At 51.4% G+C, this 13,619-nt stretch overlaps 1 protein-coding gene across 1 annotated transcript; it reads left to right on the top strand.

Annotated features, from left to right (window-relative positions):
• The first annotated feature begins 6,524 nt into the window (after positions 1–6,524).
• Positions 6,525–7,441, top strand: OR1I1 (olfactory receptor family 1 subfamily I member 1). Its single transcript, XM_037056892.1, is given in 2 exon segments — positions 6,525–6,564; positions 6,567–7,441. Coding segments are annotated over 2 exon segments (915 nt in total).
• The last annotated feature ends 6,178 nt before the right edge of the window (positions 7,442–13,619 follow it).

Raw genomic sequence — 13,619 nt, 5'->3', positions numbered from 1 at the left:
AATGTAACTGGTTCAACCACTTTTGCCCTTGGTCTGCAACACCCTTCTCTTTGAAGTAATTAGCTTCATTCTTTCCTTTGTTACCTATAAAAGGTAACCCTGCAGTGAACCTGTACATAGTAAATGAGGACCCTCTTCAATGTAATGTACCCAAAAAAGCAATAAAAGCTTGTCAAGGCAAGGGTGGGGGCACTTCCCTCTTGAGAGAGTGGCCATGCTGTGCCTTTTCCTCCACAGGACTTTGTCTCATGTCTTATCCACAATGCCACAGACACTGCTTGCCAGGGACCACATCAACTGTACACCCCAAACACCTACAGTTTTTGTCAACCATACCTCAATAAATCTGGGAGAGAGAAAAAACCATGCATAGAGCCTGACCTATGGCAGCTGACCAAGAAGTGCTTGATAAAGTCATTCATTCAACATGCACTTATTGATCATTTATCACTTACCAGGAGGCTTCCTCGGTGAACCCAACAGTATCAATTCCCATTCCTCGTGGATTTTCCATTAGGATGTCTCCAATAAAAGACGAACAAAAGAACGTCTCCAATTGAGGCACCATTCCAATTGGAATGCCACTGGGCCTCCACATCACCCTGCCTGGGAACAGCCAGGCCATTGGCTCAGTCTGATTGAGAATGGGACAGAGGGCGGTGTCCTCGTGAGAACAAACCCCTCCTGGACTCCATCGCCTCATCCACTCCATCGTCACAAAGCACACATACGCCAGAGAATACAGGAGGAGACATAAAATATTAGCGTCTCCTTCTTAACAAGGAGACCCCAAGAGACCCCGAACAGTAAATACCTGGCTGCATCCCTGATCCCCACTCACCTGCCCCAGGCTGGGGTAGAAGGGACGCATGATCTTCCCTGGTGGACATTGGATTCGCCCCAGCCGTCAGAGCTGAGTGGGTTTGGCGCTGACCTGGGGGTCCTCCGGCAGCCTGTGGAGGAGGCTCACCAAGATCATCCTGTGGAGGGCACCTCTCGGTAAGTCAGGGAGGGAGCAGGGGAGGGAGCCGGCTGGGATGGGGAAGAGGCCTCCTTTTCCTTCCTGGGTGGCCGGAGAGCTGGAGAGAAGTGATGGAGGCCCATCCCTTCCCCACTGAGTGTGCAAAGGCACGGGGGCAGGCCTTCTGTGGGAGGCCCTGTGTCTGTGGTTGGGGGACACCCGCACAAACACAAGAGACACTAAGCACCCAACCCCGCTTCCTCCAGTGCGGTGGTTCCCCCAGTGCGGCCCGAGGCCAACATCAGCACCCAGCAGCTTCCCAAAAGCGCTGACTCTCAGGCCCCTCCCCAGACCCACTGAGTTGGGGGTCCAGCTACCTGTAACTTAGCCAGCCCTCTGGGTGACCCTCGTGCATGCGTGGTCAAGGTTGAGGACCACCGCTCTGCACAGCCACAACCAAAGACTGTTCGCAGCAGCACAGGCAGCCCCACCTGACAAAATCCTCGAACCCAACTCCAGAAATTCCTGAAGCATAACGTAAGGCAGTCTCTTGCGCCCACCGAGGAGGTTGCACTGCTAACCTTCCTGAAAGCCCCGCCCCAGCACCTCTTTCAGCTCTGAGGGTCCTCCTCGCTAGGGCAGCTGCCTCCCTCCCTCATTGTCCCAGCCCCTTAGGGTCACCTAGACAGCCTTTTTTAAATCCCCACTGGAGGACATAGCTATTGATTCTAGAGAGAGGGGAAGGGAGGGAGAGAGAGGAGGAGAAACATCAATGTGAGAAAGAGAAACATGAAACACTGAAGGGTTGCCTCTTGTACACACCCGACCGGGGACAGGACCCACAACCCAGGCTTGTGCCCTGATCGGGAATCGAACTCAAGACCTCTGGGTTTACAGGACAACACTCCAACCAACCAAGCCACACCAGCCAGAGCTAGAGAACCCTTCTTTATACAGACCTATCTATGTACTATGCTGTCCCATTTATGGTCTGATTCTACTTCAGCAAACCTTAAATCTCTCTGGAGAGCAATGCTCCTTGTAAGGTCCAGGAATAAGAATGTGAAATGCTTGTAATCGCATCATTTTTTCCTAGCACATGTTGAGCCAGCAGAGCATTCAGCTCCTAAATGGCTCTGCACGTAAAGGGGTGTGAGTGGCCGCACTCAGAAAGGCAATGGAGTGTGAGAGAGTGAAAATAAATCTCAGTTCAAATGAGAGCTCGAGCACTGACTAGCCGAGTGCCTGGCAGCCCTCTCAGCCCGTCTTCTCATTGCCAGTGGTGGCCAACACGGTCTCCCTCTCAGAGTGATTGTGACTCCCACACACAAAGAACTGTGGCTCTTTAAAAAGCTCAAGAGCCCTGGACAGGTGGCTCAGTTCATAGGAGCACCGTCCCTGTACACCCAAAGGTTGCTGGTTTGATTCCCAATCAGGGCACATACCTAGGTTATAGATTTGTTCCCCAGTTGGGGGATGTACAGGAGGCAATGGATACAGATTTCCCTCCTATTCTCTCTCTCCACCCCCACCCTGCTTCCTCTCTCAGGCTCAACGTATCACAGACATCAGCACCGAACTCCTCTGCAGTGTTCTTGCCAGGATTGGTTTTAAGACACGGGGGCCTAACCGGGTGAGAAATGAGCTAAGCAAAGGAAAGGTCTCTCTTCGCTGGGAAGAGACAACAGTGGGGGTTGGCCAGGGCTTGGTGAGTCCTGCTGGGTTGTTTTTTTCTAGATCATCAACATATCCTAAGAGATACAGATAGTGTCTTCACTAACTCAGTCTCCTTACCTGTTTATTTAAGTGAAAGGACAGATAAACACACCAAGAAGGAGACTTAGAAATTCAAAGGCAACCAGGCTTTACAGGTCTTGTGTGGGTGAAATGAAGACCTGCTTTCTCTGGGCTTTTGACACAGAGCTCCTCCCAAGCCCCAAACTGCTGAAGCAAGAGCAGAGGTCCAAAAGTTGCCTCTGACATTTGACTAAAATGGCCTCAGATGGTCTCCAAATTCTCCTCTAACTTGGTGGGGAATTACACCCAGGGTCATAGTAACTTAAAATGGGTAAACGAGAACATTATAAGAACATGCCTATGTATTTGCATTTCATTAAATCTTGCTCTACCATATTCATCGCTTTAGTTACTATTTCCATATTAGTTTATATCAGAATGTTATTTTATTTTTTAAGGATTTTAATTTATTTATTTTGGGAGAGAGGAACAGGGAGGGAGAAAGAGGGAGAGAAACATTAATGTGTGGTTGCCTCTTGTGCGCCCCCTAGTGGGGACCAGGCCTGCAACCCAGGCGTGTGCCCTGACTGGGAATGGAACTGGGGACCCTTTGGTTCGCAGGCTGACGCTCAATCCACTGGGCCACATCAGCCAGGGCCCAGAATGTTATTTTATAAACTCTCTTTTTCTGTCACCAAATCATCTGCAGGGATAAAAACAGGGCACACTTGCTTTCCATGAACTAGACATTTGATCACACCTTTGTCACTTCTTATGAAAACAGCTTAGCTTTGAGCAGCCCAGGCTGTGTGTGAGTTTTCATTTTGAACAAACTTTTTTTGTTTGTTTATTTGTTTGTTTGTTTTTTATTTAATTCTTGTTCAAGTACAGTTTTCTGTCGCATATTCCCAGCCTTGCCCCTCCCCAGTGCTCCCCACCGCCCTCCCATTTCCGCCCCCCACCTTAGTTATTGTCCATGTGTCCTTTATACTTGTGAACAAACGTTTCCAACAGCTGTTTGACACAATGTAACAAGGTACCTTTCACTGAGGATGCCAAGCTGATTCGGTTGACAGCGACCGTCTGTCTGACACATGAGAAAATATGAATGTTCCTGTCCTGCAACGCTACTGCTGATGGCAAATATGTATCCAAGACCCCATTAGCTTTGAGGCTTCTGTGTTATTTTCCACTACAAAAGCTCACTTTAAATCTTCCATTGAACTGGCTTTCTGGGTTCATCCACGATTTTTCTTCCCCCTAAAAACGCACTGATGCTGTCCCCGCATGCAGAGCGCTCCCGGCCAGGAAACCACGTGCAAAGTCGCTGCAGCACTTGGGTTCCCAGCCGCTGAGCTGAACTGTGTTGGGTGCCCCCAGCCTGGGCATGCTGGTTGCAGTTGCTCTTACCAGTACATCATTTTTAGAAATCCTCACCCAAGGATATGTTCATTGATTTGAGAGAGGGAGGAAGGGAGAGAAAAAGAGAGGGAGAGAGAAACAACGATGTGAGAAGAAACATGGATTGGTGGCCTCTCCTACGTGACCCAACAGGGATTGAACCCACAACCTTTTGGTGCACTGGACGATGCTCCAACCAACTGGGCCACTGGGCCAGGGCTGCAATTGTATCATTTAATTAAATGTTATCCGACTGAAGGAAGTACAAGACAAAAAAAGGAGAAAGGGAGGGAGAGAGAGAAGAGAGAGGGAACTATGGTTTTATGAAATCCAAGTCGAATGCTTTAGAAACACTCAATAAAAAGGCATCCCTTAAAAGACCAGTTGCTGTCAAATTAGATGTGAAAACAATTCAGGTGTAAACCTGTAAAAACTGGAAGGGTTCTGCATGCCGAGTGTTCTGCGAGGACCCCTCATTTCTTGCTCCGCGTGAATGAAACAAACCAGAGCACCGCCAGCAGCCTGTGTGCCTCGCTCAGGCAAGAAGGTCTAGATGGACCCACCATCAGGGCGGACCCACCAACGGCGCAGTGTGAAGAAACGGCGGAGCCACAGACTAGACCTGGCCAGCTCAGAGAGTGAAGGTGACCGCACAGGACGGTCTGCACATCCTGCGCAGGTTCCTAACTGAAAGCAAGTCACAGAGAGCAGTCACGTCCTAGGCCTGAAGCTTCCTTGACAAAGGTCGATCTTTTCCTTAACTAAGCATATTGTCTTCTGCATCTAAGATAACCTACCTTTGGAATGTGTGAGTAACCCCCTTCCCAGACTCGCACAAGCACCAGCACCAGGGAAGGAGGCCACAGAGCCCCTCAGTCACCTTGCTCCCCAAATACCATCTCTATGTGCTGTGAATGTGGATCATCCTGTTCCCACCAGGGTCAAAAGTGTGTCTTTTCATTTTACTCTCTGTCCAACCACAGAGACTTCCCCGCTTTGCTTTCTCTCACCCCCTTCACCCACCACCAATGGATTTCATGTAACCCTCCTTACATCTCATGCTTTGATCTTTAGGCATAAAATAAGCTGCAAAATTGCCATTCTCCAGAGCATTGTCTCAATCCATTGAGATTTTGCCTCCTGGCAATTGTTGTCAGAGTGGCTCAAATAAACTCGTAAAAATTCTCTGCAGGTTTAGACGTTTCTTACATCCACGCTACTCAGAAAAAGGTCATGGTCTTCATAAAAGCCTGGTGAATGAACTTACATACATGACTTCAGCTAGAATGTAAAAGGCATGCCAGCCAGAGAAAGACAAATACCATATGACCTCACTATAATGTGGAATCTGATCAAATAAACTGACAAACACAACAGAAACAGAGGCATGGACACATGGAACAGACTGACGACTATCAGAGGGAAGGTGGGGAGAGCTGGATGGAAGAGGGTGAATGATTATCAAAAAAATATATATAGCCCTGGCTGGTGTAGCTCAGTGGATTGAGCTCGGGCCTGCAAACCAGAGTATCGCGGTTAGATTCCCAGTCAGGGCACATGCCTGGGCTGCAGGCCAGTTCCCAGCGGGGGACACATGAGCGGCAACCTTACATTGATATTTCTCTCCTTCTCCCCTTCCCTTCCCCTCTAAAGATAAATAAATAAAATTTATAGAGAGAGAGACAGACAGACAAGTGTGCTGGGCAAAGGGCAGGGCAGGGCAGTGAGGGAATGGGGCCATCTGTAATAGCGTCAACAATAAAAATAAAGTTAAGAAATGTAAAAGGTATGTTTCTGCACATCTACCTTCCCACTACTACAGGGTTTTTCAGCACTGGTCCTCATCACCACAAACGCAAGGGGTCTGCTGCTGTGAACACGTGGGAGCAGGTCAGAAGGGGCCCCTAATCTTCCGGGTCCTTTGGAATCAGAGGACGAGTGTTATTCGTCTTTATATCCCTGCCCTCTAACCCAAAATTGATGCTAAAATTACATCTTGTTGATGGAAAGATGAAAGGGAGGGAGGAGAAAAGACAGAGAAAGATAGGGGAAAGGCAGAAAAGGAAGAACTACAGCCAGGGTTTCCTTTTAAACTGTGCTGGGTTTCAGTTTGGGTTTGGTTCCACTTTATTTGGTTTTTGCAAATCTTTGCTGCACTGAAGAGGCACAAAGATGTTTATGAGCAACATGCAGGTTGTCTCTGAACGACTAAGCTAAGCCTCTGAGAAGCAGACTCTCAGGCATGGACCGCTTTGTTTGGGGGAAGCGGAGACCCACCGAAGGCACGAAACACAGAGAGGGAAGCAGGAAGGACTCCACGCACTTTCACGGGGCAGAACTGGGACTCTCAGGCTTATGCTGCTTCCCCTTCCTGCCTCCCCCCTCCCCGCCCCTTTTTGTTTTTCACCGTGGACGCAGGCTGCTCATGGAACCGGGAATGCAAACCACTGTCCCTGAATCCCTCCTCCTGGACTCTCAGAAAAGCCAGAGAATCACACCCTCCTCTTTGGGCTGTTCCTCTCTGTGTACCTGGTCACCGTGTTGGGGAACCTGCTCATCGTCCTGGCCAGCGTCTCAGACTCCCACCTCCACATGCCCACGTACTTCTTCCTCTCCAACCTGTCCCTTGTGGATGCCTTTTTCTCATCCACCACAGTCCCCAAGATGCTGGCAAACCTCTGGTCCCAGAGCCAAGCTACCCCCTTTTCTGGCTGCCTTGCCCACATGAATGCCTTCCACCTGTTTGGGACCATGGACAGCTTCCTCCTGGCCATGATGGCCATGGACCAGTTTGTGGCCATCGTCTACCCTCTGCACTACTCCATCATCATGAGCCCCCGTGTCTGTGGGCTGCTGGTGGTTGGGCCATGGCTGATCACCAACCTCCAGCCCCTCATACACACCTGCCTCATGGCTCAACTGACCTGCTGCACAGGCGACCTCATGCCCCTGCTGAAGCTCTCCTGCTCGGACACTTGCACCAACGAGCTGGTGATCTTTGTCTTCAGCCTCCTCATGGACATCAGCCTGCCCTTGTGCACCCTCCTCTCTTACACCCGCATCTTCCCGACGGTGTTCAAGATCCCTTCAGCTCAGGGCACGTGGAAAGCCTTCTCCACTTGTGGCTCCCACCTCACGGTGGTGTCACTCTGCTACGGCACCATCTTCGCCGTGTACCTGCAGCCTGCATCTCTCGCCTCCTCCCAGAGGGACAAGGGGGCTGCCCTGATGTGCGGGGTGGTCATCCCCATGCTGAACCCCTTTACCCACAGCCTAGGGAACAAGGACAGGAAGGCAGCCCTGAGGAAGCTCTTCAGCAGACCCACCCCCTCTCAGCCCTAGGGCAGAGCAGGGATTGAGCACCTGCTGTGTTCCAGCAGCCCCGCTGGGTGCCGGGGAGCACGGGGTGCATGCTGTCCCTGACCTCAAGGTGTTCAGAGTCTAATGGGGGAGAGAGACATGCAAATAAGTCATTACAACCTGAGAGATGTGTCACAACGAGATGAACGAACAGCTACGGGAACCCAAAGCAAAAGACACATATTTCCCTTTGATTTATCTTGCCTGAAAACCAGAGCAGCAGGGACGATCCCAATTAGCCCTCTCTGGGATACCAGCCTTACAGGATTGCTATGTGGCTTATACTAGTCAAACGAAAGATCAGCTACTCTCAGGTCAATGTTGATAAAGATCAAGCCTATTAGCTGCAGAGCCTCGCTTCCCTAGTGACTTGGGGAAGGAATTTGACGGTGTCTGATGAGATTAGTTCTCTTTCAATTGTCTACAGCAGCCACCAGGTGTCACTGGCAGCCTGTTGACCATGACATTGGGTGGGGATCGTTGTCAGCAACAGGCCTTCCGTGTACTGCCCCCTCCCCCACATTGGACCACAGCAGACCTGACATTCACGGGGAGTGACTCTGTGGGCTGGCACTGGACCCCAGAATCTTCATAAGCTCTCCAGGTGACTGATTTGGGGGATCCATGAGCCACAGTTTGAGGACACAGTTTGAGGACACAGGTGTGGACTAGCTCCAGAGCCCATGTGTTTCCTGTGATGTACATCACCTCCAAACCCAATAGAATTCCACAGGCATGATCAGCAAGCAGATGGGGTGGCCTGGAACACACGGAGAGTTTATTATGATTTGTGTCCTCCAAAAAAAGATCCATCAAAGCCTGACTCCCAGGACCTCAGGATGTGATCATGGGCCCTGATCCAGTGCGACTGGTGTCCTCATGAGAAGGGAGAATTCAGACACACACACAGAGGGAGGTCAGGGTCATGCTGCAGCAATTGGCGGCAGACCAGCAGAGGCGGGGGTGGGGGAGGCTCAGAGCAGATCCTCCCTCAGAGCCCCGAGAAGGACCAGCCCTGCCAGCCACTCTGATCTCAGACTTCAACCCTCCAGACTGCGAGAGAATGAATTTCTGTTGTGTGAGTCACCCAGCTACTGGGACTTTGTAATTCAACCCTAGTCGATGCACACGGTTAGTTTAGGAAGGGCCGGCATTGTGCAAAACCCATGCCCAGATCCATCCTCTCAAGTTCACGACCTACTGAGTGTACTGGTTCAGGGAGTCTGGGCTGCAGCTGGACAGCAAGGTGAAGGATTTGGACGCATGGGCTAGTGTTCTGGCTCTCGGTGTGATGACGATAACGCACCAGCACAGGGTGAAGCCTTGTATACACATTGTCTCATTAAATCTTCAACAGCACCACGGGCAGGTGATATCACTGCTTACTCTTCAGACGACAAAACTGGGGCCTGAAAGGGGAAGCTGCTGCTGAGTGGTGTCCGGGGTTGACCCAGAGAACCCACCGCAGAGTCCCAGGTCTTCCTGGTGCATGATAGTCCTGGAATTCCGTGCCCAGACCAGGGGCCTGGGAACTGAGGGTCCATGAGCCAAATCCCATTTGCAGCCTGTTTTGGAACAGCCTGTGGGCTGAGAATGGCTTTTATATTTTTTAATGATTAGAAAAAATTAAAAGAAGAAAACTATCCTGTGAGGATTACTATTGTATAAAATTCTAAAGTTAACACTCATAAATAAGGTTTTGTGGGAAGACAGCCAAGCTCATTTGTTCACGCGCCATCCGGGACTGACTGCTCTCAAGCCGCAGGCCGAGTCCAACAGTCTCAACACTACGGCCAGCAAAGTCTAAAATGTTTACTATCTGGCCCTTCCCTGAGTTGGTTGACACATTTGCCATACAAAAAGCAAAGCCTGATACTCATGTCGGTCGTGAACCAGAAGCATCGACATCAGGGGGAGTTTGCTAAAAACGGAGGCTCCAAGGCTCTCGCTCACGGAAGCGTGATTTTACTAATAAATAACCCCAGGGGACCTACAAGAGCCTTCAAGCTGGAGGGTCACAGGGATAGATGAGGGATGAGGAGGAGGTGTAGAGACGCAGGACCCAAAGAGGCCATCAGTTCAGAGATTTGCCAAACCAGATCTGAGCGTTTTTTTCCAGTCCCTGCCATGTTCCTGAGAGAACCGTGCCAGTCCACGCGAAGTGCTTAAGAATTACGGCTACAGTTTGAGGAAATGGCCACCAGGTGGCGATAGTGCCACTTTTATTGTACAAAAACTGTTCTAACGCCCTTTTCAAAAACTTTCATCCTAGCTGTGAACTGGCCCAGTTCCACTTCAGGTGACTAACCCCAGGTGTAGTCCGCCCTTGAGAGGGAACAGCATGCGCTGGGCTCCGAAGGTGGGGGGAAGCCTGGGTTGTTCAGAGAACCAAGCAACAGTGAGAGGGAAGTGGGGTGGGCAGGGGCCTGCGGAGGGGGCGGCCAGCCCTCACCGCCCGATTGGTCCACAGGGTAGAGGCGGCAATGAAAAGGGGGGAGCCTGTGCAACAGAACCAACCGGCTAGTGAGCCAGACCACGGGTTAGGGGGCAGAAAACCTTTACTGCAGAGGACCAGAGGATAGCTATCAACAGTTTTATGAGTCATGCGGTTTCTACCACAGTCACTCAGCTCTGCGGTTATGGAGCAGAGCCACCATAGGCAATACACCAAGGAACAGGCATGGCTGAGCACCCCTGAAACTTTACGGACACTGGATCTTGAATTTTATACCATTTTACATGTAATAAATATAGTCCTTTTCTTTTACTCTTCCATTGAGAAAATGTATTGGTGTCATCAAAAGGACTCAGAAAGATTCGCAGCTAATATCTGCCTTCTACATGTTCTTCTCTCCCAAAATGGAGTGATAAAATAAGACTTGTAGCTTTTTTTAAGAAGGTAAAAAATACTGCAGAAATAGATCTTCTGGAGGTGGTGCCACAGGACCTCTGCATACACTTCTCCCCCTCCCTCACTCCCTCCCAGAGTTAAGGCCACCTTGGCTTTGAGATTCCAGTGCAAACCCCACTTCCTCAGGGAAGCCTCTCCTCACCCTCACCCTGCCCCAGAGACATCACGTGCCCTAACGCACTCATCACCCCCTCGTTCTCCTCATCACATCAGTGATGTTATATTCATTTGTGTGACTCTTTGATGAATTTTTACCCACTGGACTGAGAGCTGAGAGCCGAGGCCATGTTCTCATTCATCTTGCCCAGCTGTGTACCCTCGCACTTAGTACAGCGGCCACTCAAAATACATGTCTTCGGTGAATGAATAAATGAACAAATTAACAAATGGCTGGATGGATGGGTAGTTGCAAGAGTTAGGACGCAGCATCATGGAAAGAGTGTAGGATGAGGATGGAGCAACTGGGTTGGCTGGGTTGAAACAGATGTCAAGGTTAAGTTGCTGTGGTATGTGATGTAAATCCTTTCTCCACTCTCCAGTAAAGTCTGCCGCATGCCCAAGAGCCTTAGTGAAATCAAGGAGAGAAGCAGGAGGAACGGCAAGCTCACAGTAGAACCATTTAATTCAGCAGTAACAGGAGACCATGGGAAGACAATCGTTTAAGGGCTCTCCAAACCCTCAGCCGGGGTGCTGGGAGGGGTTTGAGCCGATGTATCTAGGTCGGAAGGAGCAGAGTGCCCCTAGCCAGAGTTTGAGTACAACACTTCTTTTTCTCCATATGGGATTTTACTGCATGACTCAAAGCAATTTTGGAGATTCAGGTACTGCAGCTCAAAGAGGGAAACTGACTACCACAGGCCACATGCTGAATTTGGGAGGAGGGATTCCAATCTGTCCCTAGTGTGACCCCAAAACCTGAACCCTCTCTCTCCATCATAACTGGATGGCCTCACAGGTGGGTGACTTGCCTAAAGTCACACAGCAGGTTGGAACAGCTCAAGGCCTGCCCCAGGTGGCGCTTGGGGTGGGGCGGGGGGGGGGGAGGAGGAAGGGGGATGGGGCAAAAGTCGATTGCCCATTGGAAGTGTCCGCAAAGCCACTGCTAGCAAGGCAAAAGGAAGGACTCAGTGAGACTCCCACGCAAGGTCCTGGAGGGGCCGCTCCTACTCCCAAGTGTATGTGTGCCCGACTTGGGGGTCACCACCATCTCTGCACAGTGGGAGGTCCCCAAGACCACCAACAGGGTCAGTGATTTGCTAGAAGGACTCACAGAACTCAGCCAAGCTGTTATACTCACGGTTTATCATGGAAAAAAGAACACATTAAAGTCAGCAAAGATGAAAAGCCCCTGGGATGGGGTCCAGGAGGGACCAGGCACAAGCTTCCGGTGGCCCTCCCTGCAGAGTTGGGTGGGTAGTGCTTCATTCCCCCAGCAATGACGCGTGACAACACATGTGAGGTACCACCGGCCAGGGAAGCTCACCTGAGTCTTCGTGCCCACTGGGCACGAAGGGGGCGTGGCCTCTCACTGGGACGTGGCCACCACACCACTTCCCAAGGGCCGCCACAATGAAACACCACAGACTTGGCGGCTTAAACAACAGACAATTATTTTCTCACAGTTTTGGAGGCTGAAAGTTCCTTCTGAGTCTTCTCCTCTTGGCTCACTTCAGAAGCCATCTTCCACCTGTGTCTTCACATCTCCCTCCTCCTTGTGTGAGAATGTGATGGGGCCCAACTCCCCTCTGCTTGTAAGGATGCCAGTCGGGTGGGGCTGGGGCCCACTCTAAAGACCTCATTTTGATGTGATCACCTATTTAAAGACCCCCATCTCCGAATACACTTATATCCTGGGTTCCTGCGGGAGGGAGGTTAAGACTTCAACATATGAAGTTGGGGGAGGGGGACACAACTCAGCCCCTAACAGTCACACAGACATGGCTGACCACCCACGTGGCTCACCTTAGTTACTCAGTCTCTGGGCCCTCCAGAGGGCAAACGGATACAGTGTGGCCAAGGCACCCCCCAAAACTCTCACTGCTAGCATAACTCTTTGTATACTCTTTGTATACTTTGTATACACGGCTCTTTGTATACTCTCCCCAGGTATACAGAGGGCTTAGAGGCCACCTCTCAAGAGCCAGCAGGGGCCAGACCTTTCTTTGGAATGTGCGGGAGAGCCCAGAGACACAGGAAGGAGGAGTGAGAAGCTGGGAAATGACCTGGGGTCCCTGCCTCCCTGCCCACCTGAGGCCACTTATTCCCAACAGAGTAGCCACACCCCAGTCCCTGCAAGCAAGGCCCCAGGGCAGCTTTTGGCAGGGCTGCAGGTGGCCAGCAGCAGGATGTACCCTGGGGCCTGGCCTGGCAGGAGAGCCCAGCAGGCCTGCAGCTGATAAAAGGAAAGCACAGGGAGGGTGACTGGTAACCCCCTGCAGCTCGGCTTCAGCTCCACAGCCGCCTGGCTGGGCTTTTCCAAGGGGCACGAGGAGGCTCTGGCTAAGATAGGCCCCAATGCTTCCTGCCTCCCCAGTGACACCACACCCCACCTCAGGAGGCTGCCTCTCCATGACTGGACAACCCTCTCTCCCTCCAGCTCCCCAGTGCCGACCTGTGGACATCTCTGGGCAGCCCCCGCTTCCTGGGCACTCCTGAGGGCTGGCTCCCAACTGCAACACTCCCCTCTCCACCCTGGAAGATGCCAGGGGCAGGAACAACAGGGAACGACAGTGCAGGTGGAAGCTAGGACTTGCTCGCCATAACCTTCTCCACCTTCCACTCTCCAGGAACAAAGGACCCTGGGAGGCGGGGACAAGGAATTTAGTGCCCCCCCCACACACACACACACATGCCCCACCCTGCAGCCGTGAAAACAGGGGGAGCTAGTCTTCCTTTTGGCCTGAGGAGGAAACTGAAGCCTAGAGAGAACGTCTGCATGCTCTGGGCCCCGAAGAAGCTGACCCTGAGACAAAGATTCAAGTGCAAGTAGTTTATTTGGGAAGTGACCCAGGAAATGCTGGAATGGGGGTGGAGAGGTGAGACTGGAAAGGGAATGAAGTTGGTCAAGAGTGTGTTGATATGCAAGTTCCCACAGTGGGCAGCCGGACCTCTGGGGGTCAGTGTGGAACAAACCCCTCAGTCATTCCCACAAGGGGCGAGGTCCCTGGCACAATTACCCACCATATCCCACCGCCTGCCGTGGAAACGCAGAGGCCCCGCTCAGACTCGGCCAGGCCCTCCACCGGCATG

This window comes from Sturnira hondurensis, unplaced genomic scaffold (genome assembly GCF_014824575.4).
Source record: "Sturnira hondurensis isolate 20B ecotype Veracruz unplaced genomic scaffold, ASM1482457v3 Scaffold0000880, whole genome shotgun sequence".
Taxonomy (NCBI): Eukaryota; Metazoa; Chordata; class Mammalia; order Chiroptera; family Phyllostomidae; genus Sturnira; species Sturnira hondurensis.
This window is presented reverse-complemented; position numbering and strand designations above follow the sequence as displayed.